Source organism: Cyrtonyx montezumae, unplaced genomic scaffold (assembly GCF_038088225.1).
Source record: "Cyrtonyx montezumae isolate F1298 unplaced genomic scaffold, pur_monq_1.0 scaffold_51, whole genome shotgun sequence".
NCBI lineage: Eukaryota > Metazoa > Chordata > Aves > Galliformes > Odontophoridae > Cyrtonyx > Cyrtonyx montezumae.
Window position 1 is genome coordinate 1,715,509 of NW_027072058.1, and position 20,325 is coordinate 1,735,833.

The following is a 20,325-nucleotide window of genomic DNA, read 5'->3' on the forward strand; positions in this document are numbered from 1 at the left end:
TCTTATTTCTCAGGGGGATGTAGGTAGGAACTTATTTCAGCTTCCAGCACTAGCAGCTCTGATCCCATGCTGGGAGAACACATGGGTGCCGGGTTTTGAGCTGTTTTTTTGCAGGTATTGGGGCTTGCCCATGCTTGCTTTCTGTGTAACTTAAAGCCTACAAAACCTGGCTTTGCTGCTTTCCTTTCTGTATGAGGGTTGAACATTAAAGTGCTATTAAATGCCCTGAGGGTGTATGCTAAAGACTTTCATTTTAAATGCAAAGCACCTCACAGCTGGAGAATTTTATCAATATGGCTGTATTTCTTGCCCATGAATTGGCCTGGTGCTCTTGGTCATGTTTTAGCTTCTGTCATGCACCCTGCTGAGTACCTTCTGGTACAGCTTTGAGGTTTGAGGGGCAGCGGAAAGGGAGGTAGTGGAGGAAGTTGCACATCTCTGAAGCTTCCTTGAAAGTGTGCATTCCCTCACACCGAGACGAGTCACTCCGTTCAGAGCTGGCTGGGTGCCGGTACATGGTAAGCAGCTTTATTTTGCAGGGGTTTTTTTTAATTTTATGTCTTAATCTGAAGTGTTTTCTTCCTGTACCAAAGAGCAAGTATTCTTAAAATGTCTGCACTGCACTCTTCTAGATGAGCAGTTTGGCTGTCAGCTTCTTTGATCAAGCTTGCTTCTGAATGATTATTTGGTGCCATAAAAAAAAAGTTTTCTTCTGTTGGGTATTGAGATCCTGAGAGGCATTACCTGGAAAATCAGTTATCACAAACCTGAGCTTTTCTGTATGTAATGAGATTGAAATACAAATGGTGTAGAAGGCTTCCACCTAGCAGTTCTGAGGGACAGGGAATTGGGAGTATGAATCAGCAAAGTAGCTCTTTTGGACAGAGAATTTGCAGCTGCAGAACAATGTTGAGTTCATTTCCTGTGAGGGTGAGTGGTAACGGCTGCAGGAAGTGGAGGGCATTGTGATGGATGCTGGGGTAGCCAGGTAGAAAGTGCTCTTGCTCACCATGAAGCCTGGGAGTTTGTTGGGAGGCACTTCCACCATGAAACTCCAGTATGTGCAGCTTTATTTTTAGGTGTAGGATGTGGAGGAGAACAGATGTTCAAAATGACTTATTTTTTAAACAAAACTACTCAGTGAGCTACAGAATTAGCTCAGAAGGCTGCTGTCACTTTGAAAGATGCTTGAGTGGAAAACTTCCTGGTGTTTCCATTCCCAAAACGTGGGGAATAAAGGTGTGGTGATGGCTATCACTCTCTCAAAGCTGCTACAGTATAAGCTGTGCTCAAGGCAGAGTCCTGGGTGCTGATCCCTCACTGTTGCTGCTCTGCACAACGCCTGTGGGATGGCTGAGATCACTGCAGAATACCTCATTTCATCAAATTCTATCAAAGGAGGTTTGAGCTGTGCAACAGCAATGTGAGGAAGACAAATGGCTGCAGTGGTTGTGAACTGGGGAGGGCTACTTGTGTCTGCCTGCAAAATGTAAACTGATCCTTGAATGTCCTCACTGAGGCCCTTTGAAGAAGCATTCACACATCTGCTTCCAGCACACTGCCTCTGAGCTGGGACAGATGCAACGCTTTGTTCCAAAGCCTCACTCCATGGAATCCTCACTGTGGCACTGCCCACCCACGTGTAGAGACAAACTTCTTACCTCTAGTTCCATCTCATGCTCCTTTCTCTGAGTCTGGTTCAGCTTTTCCTTGGCTTTCAAGAAAGAACAGCATTGTCCCAGTCCAGCAGCTGTGGCTTTTGCTGTGCTGAGCTCTATGGTTTGCCATGAGTTCCAAAGCTGCTCTGTACTGGGGCACAGGCTGAGCCATAGGCATCCCCCCCAACCTCATGCCAGTCCCTTTCGTTCCCTACCACCCTTCTCATGCATCTGTGCTTCAGCCAGGGCTGTGCAAAGCCAACAAAAGCCATGACCAGGGGAAAGGTCTCTGCGTTTTCCTTTTTTTTTCTCCTTTTTTTTTTTTCCCCCAGAAAGGATTGCAGATATCTTTTTCCCTGCTGCTGGTGCTGCTCTCAGGGCTGGCTGCAGTTCTTAGGCCATCAGGCAAACCTTGCTCTGGAGATGCCAACATGCAGTTAAGTTGCTCCAGCTGAAGGAACAAATTTGCCTCTTGCATTTCTCTGCCTTCCCCTCATCTTTAATACAGGCTTGGAAGGACTTCTGCCCAAGCTAGTGGCCATAGAGTAATTGTGGGGCTCTGCCCAGGCTCACCTCATCCCTCCTCTTGCTTTTCCCCTCAGTTCAGAGTCATGACTGTGCTGCTAGAGCTGCTGCTGGCCTTGTTGGGTTGCACCATGGCACTGGACCCTGCGCTGGAGGAGGCGTGGGAAGGATGGAAGAGCCTTTATGCCAAGGAGTACCCTAGGGTAGGTCTGCAGCAGTTGTGCAAGTAGCCAGTCATGCTCAGTTCCCCTTGGGCCTCACAGCCTGGGGACAGCTTCCAAAGAGTCTGTACCTGGCAAGTCTCCTCTGGTGCTCCTGTGGGGCTGTTCCTGACCCAAAGGGTGCTATGTCCCTTGACAGGAAACTGAGGTCATCCGCAGGGAGGTCTGGGAGAAGAACCTGCAGCGTATTGAGCAGCACAACTGGGAGGAGTCACAGGGGCAGCATACATTCCGCCTGGGCATGAACCACTATGGGGATCTGGTACTTGCTGGTGTACCTCCTCCAAGGGCTTGATCTGAGGACTGGGTGCAGCCAGCCTGCTCTGTTTAGGATGATATGCTCCCTGTGGTGCAACTTGCCCATGGGGAGCAGCAGTGCAAGTGGCCCTGCACATGCACACACACACACATGCACTTACAGATGGACGAGGAGTTCAACCAACTCCTGAACGGCTTCATCCCAGTGCAGCACAAGGAGCCAACACTGACCTTCCAGGCAGCGGCAACTCTGAAGACCCCAGCAGAAGTGGACTGGCGGGTGAAAGGCTATGTGACACCCGTGAAGAACCAGGTGGGCACATGGGGGGCTCTGGCCAGGGCAGTGAGATGGGTACCAGCAGCAGAGGCAGGAGACTGCATCCTCCAAAGTGCCAGAAATCTGTGAAACCCAAAGCGGCAGCTCTTGTAGTTTTGGCTGCTGCAGTTTCTTGTAGTTTTGCAGATGAGGAGCTGGAGAGCAACACTGTGGGGTCACAGCATCCTCCTCTGTCAATTTTTGGAGTGATGCTGTGATCTCCTGATTGTTTCCCTCTCACACAGGGGCACTGTGGGTCATGCTGGGCGTTCAGTGCCACGGGGGCCCTGGAGGGACTTGTCTTCAATTGGACGGGGAAGCTGGCAGTGCTGAGTGAGCAGAACCTCATTGACTGTTCCTGGAAGCTGGGTAACAATGGCTGTCAAGGTGGCTACATGACTCGTGCCTTCAAGTACGTGCATGACAATGGTGGCTTGAACTCAGAGCACGTCTACCCCTACCAGGCCACAGTAAGAGGCAGCAGGCAGGTGGGCAAGCAGGGATAGAGCTGTGCTCAAGGGTCTCAGCCCTGGTGCTGTTTTCTCCCTGCTCTCAGGATGTCTCCAGCTGCAGATACAACCCTGGGGACAGGGCGGCTAACTGCTCCACAGTCTGGCTGGTGGCCCAGGGCAGTGAGGCAGCACTGGAGCAGGCAGTGGCAACTGTGGGCCCTGTGTCTGTGGCAGTGGATGCCAGCAGTTTCTTCTTCCACTTCTATAAATCAGGTATCGTCTTCTGCACCTGAAGGGTTGCAGGGGGGGGTAAACTGAGGCAGGGTGCCTTGCTGTGGGGCTGGGCAGCCAAGCCCTTACAGAGCCCACAGGGCACTCAGTCCAGGGGAGCAGGGTCAGCCACCCTCCTTTTGCCAGGAGATGAATTGGTCAGGGTCAGAGCCTGGACAACCCCAGTTCTGCTCTTTCCAGGCATCTTCGGCAGCATGTTTTGCAGCCAGAAAGTGAACCACGGGATGCTGGCTGTGGGCTATGGCAGCAGCCTGGAGGGCTGGAAGAATGTGAGCTACTGGATCTTAAAAAACAGGTAGCGGTGGCCTCAGATCTGCCACCACTTTCAGCCTATCCACTGCTCCTCTGTGAGGTCAAAGATGCAACAGGAGTGTCCTCATCCCACTGACTGGGTCTCCTTGTGCTGTGGGGGAATACAGATGTGCTCATTCATTCTCCATCTCTTCCTGCAGCTGGTCAGAGGTGTGGGGTGAGCAGGGCTACATCCGCCTGCTGAAGGGAGCCGATAACCACTGTGGGGTGGCCAACCAGGCCAGCTTTCCTCTGCTGTGAGCTCCTGCTCTGGGGGGAAGATAGCACTTGGTGGGATCATTCCCCTGCCTTGCTGTGGGATGCTTTCTTCTGGAAGGGGCTTTTGTGTGTGTGGTGCAATACAATTAAAAGTGCCATAGCTGTGCCTGCACTCTGTGCCTGCAAAGGGGGGCCAAGGCATGGCTGGTGTAGCAAGTTCTTTTCATTCCTTCTCGGGCAGGGCAAGGCTCCCACTGCACAATGGCTGGTGAGAGGAGCTTTCCCTGCTCCTTTAATAGAATCACAGAATGGTTTGTATTGAAAGGGACCTCTAAAGGTCGTCTTGTACCTGATTGGACTGTTGGCATCCCTGTACACTGCAGGGAGTGGGACTTCCTGTTCCTGCCTGTTGAATCTCAAATGCCACAGCTCTTGAGATTTTTGCTCACAACTGCAGGTCTCAGTCACAAATATTATCCCTGCCAGGCCAATTATTTACCAAACCAAACCTCCAGAACAAGGCAAAAATACCCCGAACTTCCTTCACCTCCTGCTGTTTATTTCTGTGACTGTCAAATACTGTTTGGATTCACTCCCTGTGGGAGTGAACGCAAAGCCGTACTAAGGGGGAACACAGCCCTGAAATGGCCGCCTCCTGGGACAGGACACAGTCCGTGAGATGGCCCCAGAGCCACTGCCCGGGCGGACCTCTTTGTCCCATATCCCAATGGCTCCTTGTCCCTTTGTCCCGTTGGTGAAGAGTCCCCGCGACCCCTGACTTCACTCCAAGGTCCGGCCCCGGGCCCCTGCCCGCACTCAAAATGGCCGCCGCGGCGCTCACTGACGGCCCGCCGCCCGTGCTCACCCCTCCCGCCCCCCGTAGGCCGAGCTTCCTTTCCAAAATGGCGGCGCCCTGCGGTCGGGGTGGTGGGTGGCTGTGGGCTGCGGTGGTCCCGGCCGCCGTGCTGTGCATAGCGGTCCGCGCCGCAGAGGAGGCGAGCACGGCTGAGTTCGACGTGAGGCCCGGCGGGGAGGTTCACTCCTTCTCCCGGAGCTTGGTGAGGAGCGAGGAGGGATAGGGAGAGAAGAGGATACGCGCCTCTTGCTGATTGGTGGGGTCGCACGTCGTTCCTCGCTCCTGGCACGGGGATTGGCTGACAGCGAGGGAAGGCGGGACGAGTGGTAGATGCGGGGGGTGTTGGAAGAGGGGAGGGGGGGGGTTGCGTCTGGGCCGGTTGACTTGGGAGCGGCGACCGCAAAAGGGGCCTCCAAGCCGGGGGTCGGGTTGAGTCTATGAAGGAATGAGAACTCCGGGAAAGAGGGAGCCCTCCTTCTGCGATGGAGTCCCTAAAAGGGAAGGGGTGGCGGGGCAAAGAAGGGCCCTCAGCTGAAGGAAACATGTCCCCACCGAGGTGGGTTGGTTCCCGTGGCCATGAAGAACTGCCCAAGGCTGGGGCAAGGGGGTGGAATCCAGTGGAAGGAGATGCGCCAAAGGAAAGTGAGGGCCACTGGAGGGGTCTCTGGGGAAGGAGGTGTGCCGAGGGGATGGGACCTGGTGAGACAGGGGCTGCAGGTTTCTGCCTACTCCCCAGCCCAGATCCTTAGGGATCTGGGATTGAGACTCCTCCAGTGGACCCCCAGGATGAGGGCCTCGCAGCCCCCACTGATACTAGGGCTTTTCCTGGGGTTGGACCACTGGAGGCTGCTCTGTACCCACAGCCCCCATGGTCTTCTCAGGTGACCCCAGGTCTCACAGTGGTGAGAATTTGCTGACATTGAGCAGATAGATTCACACAGATTGTCACACTACAGCCAAGCTGCTGATCTTCTCTTTTTCCAGGGGGATTACACCTGCACTTTCACATACTCTGCTCAGGGAGGAACAAACGAGGTGAGTTGGGCAGTTGGGATGTTTCCGCTCAGTCCCTGGCTGCTCAGAGCAGGATTCCGTTCTGGATGTCAGTGTTGACAGCAGTAGTAACTGGGAAGGACTGATGTGCCTCAGAGGTAAAAGGCTGTTGTTCTGCCAGAAGCCTTGATTGGTCAGTCATTATTTTGTCCCCTAGGTTTAGTTGTGACCAGGACAAGAAACTTCTTTTTTCTTCAAGGAGGTAGTGGTTTCCTTTGTGATCTGCTGATTCCAGGGCCTGGGAGCTGAGAGAGGGTGGTGGCACCATTTCCAACACCACCTGTTTGCAAAAAATAAGTTTGTTGAATTTGCTTCTTTAATGGAAGCATCCTCTATGGGTTGCAACAATGCTGCAGCGTGCAAGGCCATGACATTTGCAAGTTTTAATGAATCTGCTGCATGCTTTCATTGTAGAACAGAGCTACCACTTCAAGCCTATGTTGATAGAAAGGACCTTGAAGGAGTAAATCCTGTGTCTTCAGGGAGACTTTGTGGCTTGTGTTGCTGTTGCAATAAGTTTTGTAGAGGTACACGCAGTTTGTACTTTCTAATTTGCAAGCCCTTTGTGTGGAACCAGGTCCTTTTATGTTATTGTAAAAGGAAATGAGACTTGAACTCTTTTCTGTAACTGCATTGGTGAAATTGTGGGGAAAAAAGGGGTGACCAGGCCTCGTGCTTTGTGCGAAGAAAGTAGAAGGGGCCATCAGCAATTGTTCTATAATTATGTTTTGATGTTTCACAGTGGGGCTCCTGCAGATGGGAGGTGGGGATGAATTAGAAAATGGGAGATGTTTCCCAAGGTTAACTGTTGGGGCCTTTCTCCTTTGCAGCAATGGCAGATGAATATTGGTGTCAGCGAAGACAATCTGCTCTTCTCCTGCTCTGTCTGGAGGTGTGTGGTTTAACCTGAAAAGCAACAACAAGCCAGGTGGGGCTTGGCCAGGGATCCTGCCTGTGGCAGCAGGAACAGTGCTTCCTGGCTTTCCACTCCCAAGAGATGCTGTGACTTTGGGAGGGCTCTCAAGCCAGGTAGTAGTTCCTCCTTGATCTCCTCACTATGCTAATTGAAGCTACAAGAGAGCCAGAGGTGGCTGCGGAGGGAGGGAACCATGTTTCCTGCCACTCCTGTATACCTCCACCCTCTCTGTCAACAGCAAGGATTAGAAGAAGCTGCCTGACTTGCTTCTTCACTGGGAAGTCAGAGCAGGATGGTCTCTAATTCTGGTGGCCTAGAGAGCCAAGATCCAGAGTTGGCCCCTGTGCCTGACCCTTCCCTGTGCTCTTACCTGCCATGTAACTTTTCTCTGCTTTAGATGTCAAGGACTGTTCTCATTTTCAGGCCCCAAGGGAAGTCTTACCTCTTCTTCACCCAGTTTAAAGCCGAACTGAAAGGAGCCAAGATAGAATATGCCATGGCTTATGTAAGTCCAAGCTGATGACATGGACATAGGTATATGGGAAGCTGCTGTGAAACATGGGTTGGACATTGAAAACATTAATGATAGACATCTGTCCAGTAAAAGGTACTCCAGCATGCCTTTAGAGAGTAGTGGCAGTCAGAAGAATGTCTGCAGAAAGACCCTCCTGCACTATTGTATTTTTGCTCCCTGTATGCCACGGGTTTGCTGCTAGCTTTGCCAGTGTCAGTGGCTCCAAAAGACACCATCCTGCCAGAGAGCATTAGACAGAGAGCATATTTATTTGTCTCAGCAAATTCATTCTTCCATTTCCTTGCCTTACAGACATCTGAAGGTCTCAAGTTTGTAGTTTAAAAGGAAATGGAAACGTAGGCAGGAATTTTCCTTCAGATTTCCTTTGCAGATGTAATTCTTTCATTCCACATTATTAAAAGACAAGTTTGTTCTTTTTCAAAACGTACTGTTGTTGATTTGCTTTAAATGCAGTAGCTTCTTGGGTTACCTCAATTGCATAAGCATTTTTCCTTCCCGTTTCAGTCTCAAGCTGCAGTGGGTGCACAGAGTGACATCCCCTTGAAACAGGAAGAATTTGAAATCACTGAAACAACAGGTCTGTAGCCAAGAGAACTATACGAAAAAGGGCTTGGTGTGGGAGATGAGCCTGGTTGTCTACCAGGAGACGAGCAGTTAAGCTTAAAGCCGGTAGGTGACAGCATAGAGGCAGATGCTGCTTATTATAGAGTTAGGAGTGTAGTGTTTGATCCATAGTTGACAGCAAGATTTTGCAGGTCCCCTTAAAGTGTAAATGTTAATTTGCATAGAGGAAGAATGGATTTATGACAGTGTGCTTGTACTGTGCATAAAAGGAAGTTCAAGGTCTAACTTGTTGAGTTTTTATGATCCTGGAAGGGAACCAGTGGGGCTGCTTTATTCATACCTTATCATCTGTTTATCCTATACTTGTTTTCTCTCTTTCTAGTGTCTCACAGGGAAGGCAAGTTCCGTTTTGAACTATCGAAACTCATGATTGTAGCAAAAACTCCCCACGATGAGCTGTGACTCGAAGATGCTGTTGGGCAGTGTTTTGACTGACAATGGAGATCACTTGTTACTGGCAGTTATTTCAGTTGGCCAAACCTTTCATGTTTTCCATATTGAGGTCTGCTAAGGTCCAAGACAAGTGGGACTTGGAGGTGTTGAAACAAATGAGTTCTGTCTTGTGTTAGAGTACTAATGTGCTTTGCAGCTGAAAACCTCCTCTGAGAATCCTGATCTGCAGCCAGCCATTCTGCTGCCTGCTTTCTGCTTCAGCGATCTGCTGAATGTGGTAAGCTCCCCTCTAAAAGGGCACTTTATCTTCCTTGCTAGTAAGAGCAATGCAGAAAGATAAGCAGCTGGATATAAGCAACATCTCCTGTCGACTCTGTAGTCTTTGGGTGACAGAGCAAGCATTATAGGAGAAACAAATTAAATTAGGTAGGAGAGGGAAGGAAGTTATAGGGTTTGTCAGAGCCACTTGACTTCATGAGCGCCACTGCAGAAAACCATCACTGGCATTATACGAGAGGATGTTCTATTTCTCCCCTCGTGCAGGTTGCAGATTGGGAAAATGTGGCATAGGGAACACAGAACTTTTTAATTCTGATACAACCCAGGAATCAATCCAAGCAGCACTTTCACGTCTCAGTACCTGTGCAGGACTGTTTTCTATGTACAGAAGCATTTTTTTTCTTATCTAGAATATTAACAATGAGGGAATGTGGAATTCCTATCCTGTGTAAATACACAAATAAAGCATCATGCTCTCACGTGGGTTTGCTTTAGTCTGTGATTTCTGCCCTCTAGCTGGATGCCTAGCAATGAACACAACCTTCAGCACTTGCTTAGCCAGGAGGAGCTGAGATGTCCTGCAGGAGGTTGGAGGCTGTGGCAGGTTTATGGGGGTTCTGCCCATCCAAGAGATGTCCCAGCAGCCCATAAGAACCTGTAACTCGGTGCTGTCATGATGGGCGCTTTGCCCAGAGATGATGCCTGGTGTTATCTGTGGTCATCGTTAGCTACCTTTTCCTTTCTAGGGGATTTTCCTTGTATCTGAGAGTGCTTTGCACTGCTCTGTTTTCCGGACTGTTCCTGGATGCATCTTTCTCTGTTATGTGGCTGCTGGAACTGCAGATACCTGCAGGTCCCAGGAGTGATCTCTCTCCTTGTTAAACCAGCAGCTTGGAGGGAGCCAGAACAAAACAGAATCAGAAGGACTCGTTTCCCAGACTTGGACAGCCAGTGTTGGGTCTAGTAATCTAGATAGTGAGGTGACTCTGCTAGCAGAGGGTGAACTCTAGGGCTTCACCAGGATGGAAAAGTGGGTTTGAGGATGAGGTGGATGTTCACTGTAGGGTGCAGGAAAGAGCATTCAGATTAGAGATCTGTAAGAGAGGGAAAGCTGGTGCCAAGCACTTGGTGAGCTGAGCATGGTCCTATCACCCACCCTGGGGAGTAAGAATACCTGGGGACAAAGAATAACAGCTATGATTCGGTAGGGACTACTCTGTGCAGAGATGCTTTGTGCAGTTAAGGAGTATGATGCAGGTGGTGCTGATAGCAGCCTCGACTGCTGTTCGGCACATACTGACAGCTGCAGAAAGCCCAATGGAGACAGGAATATCCGTTCTCAACCGTTACACAACAAAGCTGACCTTTCTGCCTTCTCCACGGGGTCAACAACTCTGAATCTTGGCTGTGTTCTTCTATGTGCACACCTGTATATACTTACCCCACATCCTGAAATTGCTTTGCACAATTTAATTAGCTGTCATACTTGGAGCCACACCTATGAAATGACAAAAATAGAGGTTTTATTTCTTTTTTTAATATTAAAGGTTGAAACTTACGACTGCCTAGCACTGGCAGCAGGAAGGGAGCAGTGGGTGCGAGTGGCTGGGATGCACATGTGAGCACTGGAGACATCCCACGGAGCACGAGGCACAAGAAGGTCACTGAGATAAGGCCAGCTGATACTGTGCATTGTCTTACCTGCTAAAAGGTCACTTTTTCTATGTTCAAAGCAAAGATCAATGTTTGAAATAGGCCAAGACTGGTGTATCCACACTGACAGCACAGCTCACTGTAAGGATGCACTTTCCCTTTTATTATTGTGGTTGTACTTTTTTAGCTTCTGTTATGCAGCACAGGGACTGATGCAGGGGAGCATGTGGGTACATGACCCCATACCTTTGCTGCTGTTTTTGTACTGTTTCTTCCCACTGCCTCAGTGCTGGCTGTGCAACACTCTCATGCCAGGGAGCAGTGGTTTGAGGGGGAGGATCTTTGTTCTCATGCCAGGGAAAGGGAGAGCAGAAGCCTCAGGCACAGCAAGCAATCCTCAAGCAAAGGACAAAGCTAGCAGCCCATGGCGGTTGTTTGGTGACCATCACCAGCTTTGTACCGACAACACAGAGCACCAAGCCAGACCAGTTGAGTTTATTTAAATAACTCATCAGGACTACAGAGTTTTGTAAAAAATAACAATCAGAACTCACTTGAGGACATGTCAAATGTGTGAAATACTCGGGATAATGACAGAGGAAGGCATCTGAGAGATCACAGTGATACTGTCCACAGGATGCTGTTGGGGGATCCCAGCAGAACCCAGGATGAAGGAGAACACGGGACCACTGGGTTGCTTCCAGCCCTGAGGGACCACTGCTCACCCATGCAATTGGGGATCTTTCTGGTCACCAAGAGTTGTCCTTGGGAAGCCAAAACCCCTTCCAGCCTGCAAGGCACGGAAGTACTCTGCTAAGCTGGGCAGCGTAAGCCTGGAGCATGGTTTGCCCCTAGTGTGTCACGGAGCTGCTGGAACCTTGCCAAAATAAAGCCATGATAATGGTATCACACCTGTTCACCAAGCAGCTGCCCATCTACTTGGATTGGTGTTGCAAACTGCTAGTATTTGGTTTGTTTTCTATAGAAGGATTACAATCAAGTTAAAAGTAGAGAATCCAGCTGCAGCCAGTTCCTTGGACTGGGAGCTAAGAGCACTTTATGGCTAAAGGAAAACTGAAAATGTTCAGCAGGAGCCCAGGGAGCCAGAAGCCCCAGAGCACCTGCAAAGGTCTCAGCCAGGAGCAAAGTTTGCAGATCCTAGGCAAGGGATGGACAAAGTCAGGAGGTTCAGTCTTTCATACGAGGAGAAAATGAGGGAGATAGCATCACAAAAAAGAGGACAAAGCCCCATCATCACCAAAATGGCTGTATGTCCTGTCCTCAGGCTCACAGGTAATGGGATGCCAAGTCACATTGCCGCCAGTGGCTTCATATGTTGTCCTCCTCCAGCATCTTGTTGACACCTTCGCAGATCCTCTTCAGATGGGTGCGGTAGGGCTCGGCTGGTCCATAGAGGGCTGAGAGGAACTCATAGTCTGCAAAATGGTTGAAGACGTGATTGATGCGGGAGTGCGACTTGGCTGTCAGGTGGCTGCTGACAACCTGGTGCAGGAGGTCCCGGCACTCTGTCAGCACACTTGACATGACCCTGCGGTCAAAGGTAAAGTCTATTTGGTGGAAGCTGACCGCTGTCATCGCCAAGGTGTGCACCTTCTTGCGGAAACGCTCCATCACCAGCAACTCCTCGGGGCTGAACTGCCCATTTCGGTACAGCACGCCCAGCTTCATCACAATCTTGATGAGGTTTTTGATGATCTTCTGAGCCTCTTTGCGATTGTGGGTGTACTCCTTTGTGACTCGGTAGAGCTCGTCCAGGATCTCACTGCTTGTATCGTCAATGAAAACATTGGCCACAGTCTTGGATGCCATTTTGCTCAAGAGCTTCTTCTGGGCCTGGAGGGCCAAGCTCTTGGTGCTGAAGGTGTCCATCTCTGCAGGGAAAAAGGAACACATGGTTCAGTTCGTGTCCAAGAACTGCTCCTAGACCCTCTCCTCCCCAAACACCTCACACTAAAGGTGAGATAAGGAGAAGTTCTTGCTCAGGAGACTCTGGGTGCCAGAAGAGAGGAGCTCACACCCCAGATTTCGTTTAAGGATTACTTACTGGGTGTTCCTGGCTCTCTTCCCCTAGTTGTTGGGATAAAACTGCAGCACAATCTCCACCTGAGTACCTCCTGTGACACCCTCACCCTTCTACCTCCTGTAATTGCCACTGTGCTGTTCCCTCTGCAGGAAGGGCTTCTGCCCCATCACTTTAATGCTTCCTCACAACCTGACTCATTTCCTGTAGGCTGAGCCAGGGAAGGCCCAGGTGGGATTGAGTCACCTATTGCAGCCACTTGCAGCCCAGCATGGTGACAACTGCTCCCGTTCGAGGATGTGTGAGAGATACGGGTTGCTTATGCAATTATCTGCACGCAGCACAGTCAAAATGGCAAAAGGGGAGCAGGGAAGGATTACTCTATAAATACATCACCATTGGTACTTTTCATTGTGGTGTGAGAACTACTGAAGGTAAAGGACACTGCCAGAGTGAGAATAAATTGGATATGGAGAGGAGAGGATGGTTTCTGCTCAAAGGCTCTGGTGGTCACCGCATGGGCTGAGCCCACCTCTCTGCCTCTGTACACAACCGGGGCTGGAAGGACACAAAATGAGCAAGTACTGGAGCCATCACACTGGCACTGCACAGGATGCCATGTGCAGTGCCCTTAGGAAAAATGTGATGCTTTGTAGGTATTTCTTCTAACGCAAAAATATTGATTTTTACCAGTGTGAGCTTCAAACTGAGACAGAAGTGACAAAGAACAGTCTGCTTCCACAAACTCACTGAGTGCCAGTGGTCCTGTAAAAATGATGGTGCCAGAGTCGAGCCCACATTCCGTGCTCACTGTGTGACCCCAGCCTCAATCCTAGGCCATGAGCCCCTGCCCTGGCTATGGGCTTTGTATCCTGAATGCTCCCAGTGCTGAAGGATGCTGAATGGGAGCAGTGCCTGTCTAAACAGAGATTCCCACGCCAGAGCTCTTTGTTGGGCAACCGCAGGCAATAAACAAGTGCAAACTCCACCCGCGGAACCTTGAAAAAATATGAAGCGCCTGCTCCTCCAAAATGCTCAACAGGCTCTGCTTCTGCATTGGTCCTGGGAGGATCTCCTGCATCCCAAGGATGAAATCAGCTCCCAGTGGGAGATTTTATGGCATTAGACCTTTTCCTGCCGGGAAAGGGTCCTGTTGACCCCCGGTCCCATTGTTGGCAGAGGTGCTGTCTCTGCTATCAAAGCACAGAAGAGTCTGCTTTACCCCACCGACCAGTCTGCAGACCAAAATAAACCACCAGATTTCCTTCCTGTCGCTCAAGATTGCAGCCCTGCGCTGGGCTTGGTTTTTTTCCTTCTTTTTAATGCAAACGCCCTTGAAAACCAACATCTTCCACTGAAAGAGCAGCACTGCTGTGCACTGAGCCCTGCTCCAGAAGAACATGGTGCAGTGCGTCCGTGGCAATGAATGGTGGCTTTGCACACAGCCATGGCCATTTCTTTGGGCTTTTTTTTCCCACCCATTTTGCAGGAATCCAAACCCAGCCGAGCAAACCAGAGCTCCCAGGGAGCTTTGCAGCCTTGAGCAGGAATTGAGGGCATGGCTGCACCACAGGGATCAGCTGAAGGCTGTGACATTTGCACCAGGATCTGTGCCCAGACGTCCTGAGGGAGCTGTAAAGGTGATGCTTCAACACACCCCAAAGCACTGAAAGCTGCTCAGCTTCAGGAGCAGAGATAGACCTGGAGATACAGGAGCGGGAGCTGCAGGAGTGGGGTGGAGGAAGGCAGAGCCCCATCAAGAGCAGGGATAAAAGTCAGCCACAGAGGAAACACAAAACCCCATTACTGGGGTCGAGAGGGTCCTAGTCTTGCACCCCACACCCACCTCATGCTGGTGTCCATCTGGGTGCCAATCACCAGCACTTCACCACATGGCCCTGCTGCACTCCTGGCAGCCCCACAGCAGCTCCCATGGCAGCAGGATGAATATTTCATGCAGGAATGCAAACACATTTCAATAATGCATGGAGCAGTGTGGAACAAGCGTGCAGAAAGAAGGCTTCGAGCTGGGAGCTCCTCTACATCACAACCATGCTCCTGCCTCACCCTACCACGCTTCCATTTCCTCCAACACAGACCTAAGGGCAGCACCACAGTCTCTTGTTCGGGCAGATGCTAAAAGTCAAGAGTTTCAGGGGCACCATCTCCCTGGCTCCCCACACTGTGTGTGCCATACCCCCCCACTGACGCTCGGAAGACACACGCACTGTGCCGCACTGCTGCTCTGCTCCCCATTGCCGCCCCTATCACTTTCCTTTGCCAACCATCAAGTGCCCAACCAACATTAATTAATTAAACCTCGTTGCTGCGCCACATCACAGGAGAAGGGCAGAGCTGCTAGGGTGTAACCAGAGCCTGACCCCACAGTGCTCAGCCCCCCCAGTCCCATGCTCAGCGGCACAGAAGGGAGCTGCCACCTTTGGCTGTCACTGCTTGGTGTGTGCGTTGCCATGGGTGCATGCAGTCCTGCAGGGCCGTGTGTGCAGAGCAGGATGAGGCCTAAGGGGAAGCACCTCACAGCACAGGAGAAACCTTATGACCCAATAGGGCGAGCAGGAGCACAGTAAGGACAGTGGACACAGGGCAATGTGGGGGCTAACCCTGAGCCCTATGCACTGCCTCACTTGGTTGCTGCACGGCCCCACTCCACTATTCTGAGATTGGTTGCTGAGTTCTGGGCCATTGCCCTCTTCCCTGGGCCGTGCAGCAGCAGCACAGCAGTACTCAGAGCTGCTCCAGCACTGCTCACAGCCCCATGCCATCTCTCTGGTGGCTGTGATGGGGTCAGGAGCACAAGCCCTCAGCAGCACAGGCCTGAGGGATGGAGAGAGCTGGACTGCCGGCAGAGCCACTGCAGCTCCCTGCACAGACCCAGCACTGCTCATCCCAGTGCCCTCTGCTACCCAGTGGGACAAAAGCCAGGAACTACCCTGAGGAGTTGGCTCCTTTGCAACAAGCCCAGCATCCCCAAATAGCCTGCAGGGCTGGGAAACTCCTGACTTGGTCCCAGATCTGAATGGGTGCCTGGGAACCCCAGTTCTGTGTATGGAGTCAGGTGAGGGACTCCCACTGCCAGCCTCAGCCTCAGGCATGAGGAGAGGGCCCCCCGCAGTGCTCCCCTCCCTGGGGAGGTGGCCACAGGCACTGTGCGGGAATAGCTGCTGGCACCTGGAGGAAGCCTTTGGGGAAAGCACTCCCATTCCATGCCTGGGTACCTGGTGGAGCCATCATGCCTGGGGGCCCAGCAGCTGCAGCAGCAGGAGGAAGGGGTTATTTTAGAGATCTGCTTTGCCTCTTATTTCCTCCTTCCCTTACCAGGCAGCCAACGATCGCTCTCTCCTGTGGCAACTTCCTTTCTTCTCGCTTGGAGGAGACAGAGGCTCAGGAAAGTGATGGGGAAGTGCAAAGCATAGGGGGAAGCAGCAGTGCCGGGTCTGCACAGCGCAGCGCAGAGCAGCACACACTTCCTGACCCTGGGAGGCCACAGCAAGGGCAAAGTCAAGCAAAGTTTTGCAGATAGAGTTTATCCTGATAGAGACAGTCTTGTAACGGGGCCATTGCTGCAGCCTTCTTCCAGCGACACTGTGCTTTGGGTCACAACACAATGTTTGGAGCACCCTAAAAACTTATCAGTGTGCTCTGCAGCAATCAGGGCAGTTCCATCTCACACCAGGGTGGGGGATCCTCCTGGTCTCAGGGGTCCATCTGTGGTGCTTAAGGGGTTCTTGGCCCCTGGGAGCTACAGTGCCCCACAAGCTTCCCACGTGTGCAGGTTGGGGGTGCCATGTTGAGCACCGTGGTCCTGTTCACGCAGCAGAGAGAAACACATCACAATCCTGGTGCTTCTTCCCCCTTTTGCAGCTTCTGGTTTGGCTCCCCCCGGCTGCACAAACCCTAATACCCCTCCACTTTGCAGGAAGATGAGGTCCCAAGCACACTCCCTTGGCAGCAGCAAACCCCTCTCCTCTTTACCATTGTCCCGTATTTTACCCAGAGGAGAAAATGAGTCACAGACCCGTACAAGACCCAGTTATCCCATCACTTCCCACTAACCTGTGCCTCACCATGGCCCCCAGACCCACACTCGTGCCCTGGGTCTCCTCCGCGACCCCCTGCTTCTCGCACTGCGGCAGCGCACAGCCCCAAGAATAGCCCGGAGCCGTTCTCCCGACACAGAGGTGCACCCCGCGCCCCGCGCTCACAGCCTTCGGGGGCACTTTTCCCACCTGTACAGGGGGAGCTGCTGACCGTGCTGCCTTTCCCCGCCGGGGTGCACAGAGCCGCGGTTCGGGTAGAGTCCTTCGGTACGCTGCCCCCCACCCCCCGGGTCCGAAAACGGAGACCGTGACCCCCGCGTCCACAGCCCTTACCTGCACCGGGGCCACAGGGGCTCCTCCAGTGGGACGGGACGGGACGTTTATTTCCCCTGGTCTCTCTGTGCCCGCACACGGCAGCGTTGTAACGACACCCGGTATACCGCCGTGCCCGGTGCCCCCGGGCTGCTCCGTACCGAGCGGGGCCGAGCGCGGCGGCAGCGGGGGCGGCGCTGAGCGGCGGCCCTGGCCAATGGTGACGCGGGGCTTGCTACGAAGCTGCCAATAGAAGCGAGGTGGGGGAGTGCCGAGAGGGAGGGCTGCCGGTACTGGTGACCCTTCCCTCGTGCGCTGCCGGACGGCCCCGCCCCGCCGGAACTCGGCAGTCTGGTCTCTGAGGTCAGCTCCGCTGTCATTCCGTTCCCCCTAAGCACCCGCCCGGTAGTACCGACCAGAACCACCCCCGGGCGGCGGGGAAATTCCATACGCAGTGGCCGTGCTCCCACTCAGCGAGATTGGGAGAGGGATCCGGTGCCGCCGCAGGGCTGCTCTGAGCGGTACCATAGTGCTTCTAATGCGAAAGACAGAGTCGATGTGCACGTTGCAGCCTGTCTGCATCTGGGATCCGTTCCTGGTGGCCCTGACACACAAAAGAGGGAGAAGCCTGGCGATTGCTCACTCCACAAGCTCACAAAAGCTTTCCACGTGGAGAGAATGTTGTCCCTTGCTATTCTGTTGCTGTTCTTTGTTTTGTCTGTTTTGTTTTGTGGGAGTCAGAAAGTATGCTGGCAGCTCTACACGTCAGGAAAAGTGGGATGTGATTAGTTTCGTTTTCCCACCAGTTCCTTTTACTGCTTTGTTGCTTCAGTTGTAGCTGCAGGAACTACTCTGAGGTAAGAGTAATTTCCTCTGAATGCAGCTATTGCCACAGCTGCATTTGAGTCAAAGGAACCAGGCAGCAGTGCACTGCTGTTGGCTGTGCTGTTATGATCCAGCTGCAAGTTTGAATCAGACCACCTGCTGGTATTTTTGTTGCACAGATCTTACTTGTCAGGGTATAATTAACAATGGCTACTGCTAGATTAAATGACATCTGACTTGGAAAGCTGTTGTAGTTCATAAAAGTGGCATAATGACTAGGGTGGTGCTATGCCCCCTAAAAGCTCACCTCCAATGTGTAGCATACTTTTATTTGTAATTCTCATTTGATGTTTACTGACTTTCTTTCTGGAAGAGAATTTGCTTTTAATTGTTTTGTTTGGAAAGGAACAGTCACATGCTTTTTGGTATCCTGAATTACACTACAACTTGAGGTGGAAGTCAAAGACTTGGATTTGGTATCCCAGAGCCGCTGCTGACACTGAACCCATGAACAGGAGTCCAGGTTGTGTTCAGTTACTCCAGGATGAGGAGCTGCTATTGGTCTTTAAGCAGGTGGGAGTGTGTTATTAGTACATAATACTATATTCATTTTTAAACCTTTTTTTTTAAAATTAATCAGCGACAGTATGCAGTCTGATCTAATGTGTTTGAAAAGTGCTTTTTAATGATTGTTACGAGAAGTTTTCCTTGTTTTTCCATGTCGTTATTTTTTTCCCCATCTCTTCTAACTTTGTGTTCTTCCCCTGACATTAAAAGACAAGACGGAACAGCAGAGACTGCTGCAGGACCGCGTCAATGCCAGAAAAGTTCTTTCCGCGGTCTCTGCTGCCACCACGTGGCCGCTGAACGGAACTGCCGCGGTCCACGCGGTCGACACAGCGCATGCGCGCAGAAACGCGGAAGCGGCGAACGTACGTTCTGACCGCTCTGCACAGCGAGTCCACCAATCTTTATCGTACTTACTCCTCCGAACGATACAGCGCATGCGCACACATTCTTAGAAAATAATCCCACTGCTGCGGTCCCCAGAGGTGCCGGCGAGCAGCCCGTTTGTGGCTCGTCAGCTGAATATTTCCCGCCTCCCCGTTTAGGATTCCGACGCTTTTTTCGGCACTTATGTACTCGATCGCGATTCCGATCCGGGAAGCGGACATTTTCGTTCGGTTCCACCCCTATGCACGCCGCCGTCATCCGACTGGCTCGGCTCCGCACGTGACAGCCAGGAGCCCGCCCCGGTCGCGCGCAGGCGCAGTACCGCGGCTGTGCTCAATGCTGCCACGGAGTGGGAAAAATTCGGTACTGCAGGCACTTCCCCCCCCCCCCCAAAAACCCACAGCGCATGCGCACGGAAACGGCGATGCTGCGCATGCACAGTTCCGCGGCGGTGCTCAGTGCTGCCGTCGAGTGGGGAGAATTCGGTAATGCAGTCACTAAAAAAAATCCGAGTTCTACCGCCATCGATTCTCCAATATCACTTCCCAACACAACCACCCGGCATCACCCCCAAATAACGTCCCCAACAACATCTCCCAACATCACTCCCCAACATCACCCTGCAGTGACACACCAAAATCATTCCCTAGCATCACTCCCCAACATCACCCTGCAGCGACAGACCAAAATCATTCCCTAGCATCACTTCCCAACATCACACCAATGTCATTGCATCACACCAGGGTCACCCCAGCATCACGCCTTGATGTTAATTCCCAGTGATACCTACACATCACCACACAACTTCACTCTCACATCACCCCCAAACTCTCTTCTTATTATCACTACAGTATTACCCCAACAATGCCACCCCCCAGCATCGCACCAACACTGTCACTCCCTGATGTCTCCCCCTCACAGTACCACAACACCCCCCAGCATCCCTTCCCAACACCACTCCGGCATCACACCTGAAGAACAGCACCCCAATTTTACCTGACGCCCCAACATCACTACCTAATAACACTAATGTCACTCCAGCATCAATCCATTATCACCTCCAATAATGTCACTCCTTGACACCACACCCAGTGATGCACCAATATCACCCCAACATTTCTCCTTAATGATGTCCCCCTCATATTCACTCACATTGCCCCCACCACCTCCCACCCCCCCTTTGTCTTTCACCTCCAACCCACAAAAATCTGTCCTCTGTGTAACTCTCTGATGTCACCCCCCCCGTGATACCCCAACATCACCCCATCATCACCCCATCATCGTCCCCCAACATCCCTCTTAGACATCACCCCACTATCTCCTCAACAATGTCACTCCTTGATTTCAACCCCCAATGATATCCCAACGTAACCCCTAATGTCACTGCCTTATACCACCCCAGTGTCACTTCTTGACGTGACACATAACAGTCCCCATAGTGCAAGTGCACGATTACTTTATGACCCTTGAGAGATGGCAAACCGCCGGCAAGGAGAGAGCAGGAACATGGCAGTGGTGGATGTGACAGGCAGTGCCAGCAGGGCGTCCCCTGCTTCAAAGTGCACTTTGCCTCTCCCTCATCACAGCCTCTCTCT

General features: G+C 51.8%; 3 protein-coding genes across 6 annotated transcripts; 2 read left to right on the forward strand and 1 right to left on the reverse strand.

The window, feature by feature from the left end:
• Positions 1–30: 30 nt before the first annotated feature.
• LOC136056555 (procathepsin L-like) lies at positions 31–4,417 on the forward strand. Of its 4 annotated transcripts, XM_065748812.1 has the most exons (8): positions 31–518; positions 2,261–2,386; positions 2,544–2,666; positions 2,826–2,975; positions 3,224–3,448; positions 3,535–3,703; positions 3,902–4,016; positions 4,174–4,417. In XM_065748812.1, exons 1-8 carry the CDS (start codon positions 516–518, stop codon positions 4,271–4,273), a joined length of 1,011 nt encoding a protein of 336 aa, XP_065604884.1. In that variant the 5' UTR covers positions 31–515; the 3' UTR covers positions 4,274–4,417. The 4 variants fall into 4 exon arrangements, with proteins under 4 accessions (XP_065604884.1, XP_065604888.1, XP_065604885.1 ...); XM_065748816.1 differs by lacking the exon at positions 3,224–3,448; XM_065748813.1 differs by lacking the exon at positions 2,261–2,386.
• Positions 4,418–5,052: 635 nt separating this feature from the next.
• MYDGF (myeloid derived growth factor) lies at positions 5,053–8,987 on the forward strand. Its single transcript, XM_065748684.1, has 6 exons — positions 5,053–5,289; positions 6,072–6,122; positions 6,971–7,032; positions 7,480–7,561; positions 8,096–8,168; positions 8,538–8,987. Exons 1-6 carry the CDS (start codon positions 5,053–5,055, stop codon positions 8,615–8,617), a joined length of 585 nt encoding a protein of 194 aa, XP_065604756.1. The 3' UTR covers positions 8,618–8,987.
• Positions 8,988–10,449: 1,462 nt separating this feature from the next.
• TNFAIP8L1 (TNF alpha induced protein 8 like 1) lies at positions 10,450–16,986 on the reverse strand. Its single transcript, XM_065748696.1, has 2 exons — positions 16,973–16,986; positions 10,450–12,432 (listed from the first exon to the last, which is right to left on the reverse strand). The coding sequence occupies exon 2, from the start codon at positions 12,428–12,430 to the stop codon at positions 11,870–11,872; it is 561 nt and encodes a 186-aa protein (XP_065604768.1). The 5' UTR covers positions 12,431–12,432; positions 16,973–16,986; the 3' UTR covers positions 10,450–11,869.
• Positions 16,987–20,325: the final 3,339 nt, after the last annotated feature.

Bases quoted from the DNA above. Each gene is read 5' to 3' on its own strand.
- LOC136056555 (XM_065748812.1), top strand. The intron at 2,387-2,543 runs GTAGGTCTGCAG...GTCCCTTGACAG, and splicing joins ATGCCAAGGAGTACCCTAGG to GAAACTGAGGTCATCCGCAG. The intron at 2,976-3,223 runs GTGGGCACATGG...CCTCTCACACAG, and splicing joins TGACACCCGTGAAGAACCAG to GGGCACTGTGGGTCATGCTG.
- TNFAIP8L1 (XM_065748696.1), bottom strand. From the start codon at position 12,430: ATGGACACCTTCAGCACCAAGAGCTTGGCCCTCCAGGCCCAGAAGAAG.
- MYDGF (XM_065748684.1), top strand. From the start codon at position 5,053: ATGGCCGCCGCGGCGCTCACTGACGGCCCGCCGCCCGTGCTCACCCCT. The intron at 7,033-7,479 runs GTGTGTGGTTTA...TCTCATTTTCAG, and splicing joins TTCTCCTGCTCTGTCTGGAG to GCCCCAAGGGAAGTCTTACC. The intron at 7,562-8,095 runs GTAAGTCCAAGC...TTCCCGTTTCAG, and splicing joins TAGAATATGCCATGGCTTAT to TCTCAAGCTGCAGTGGGTGC.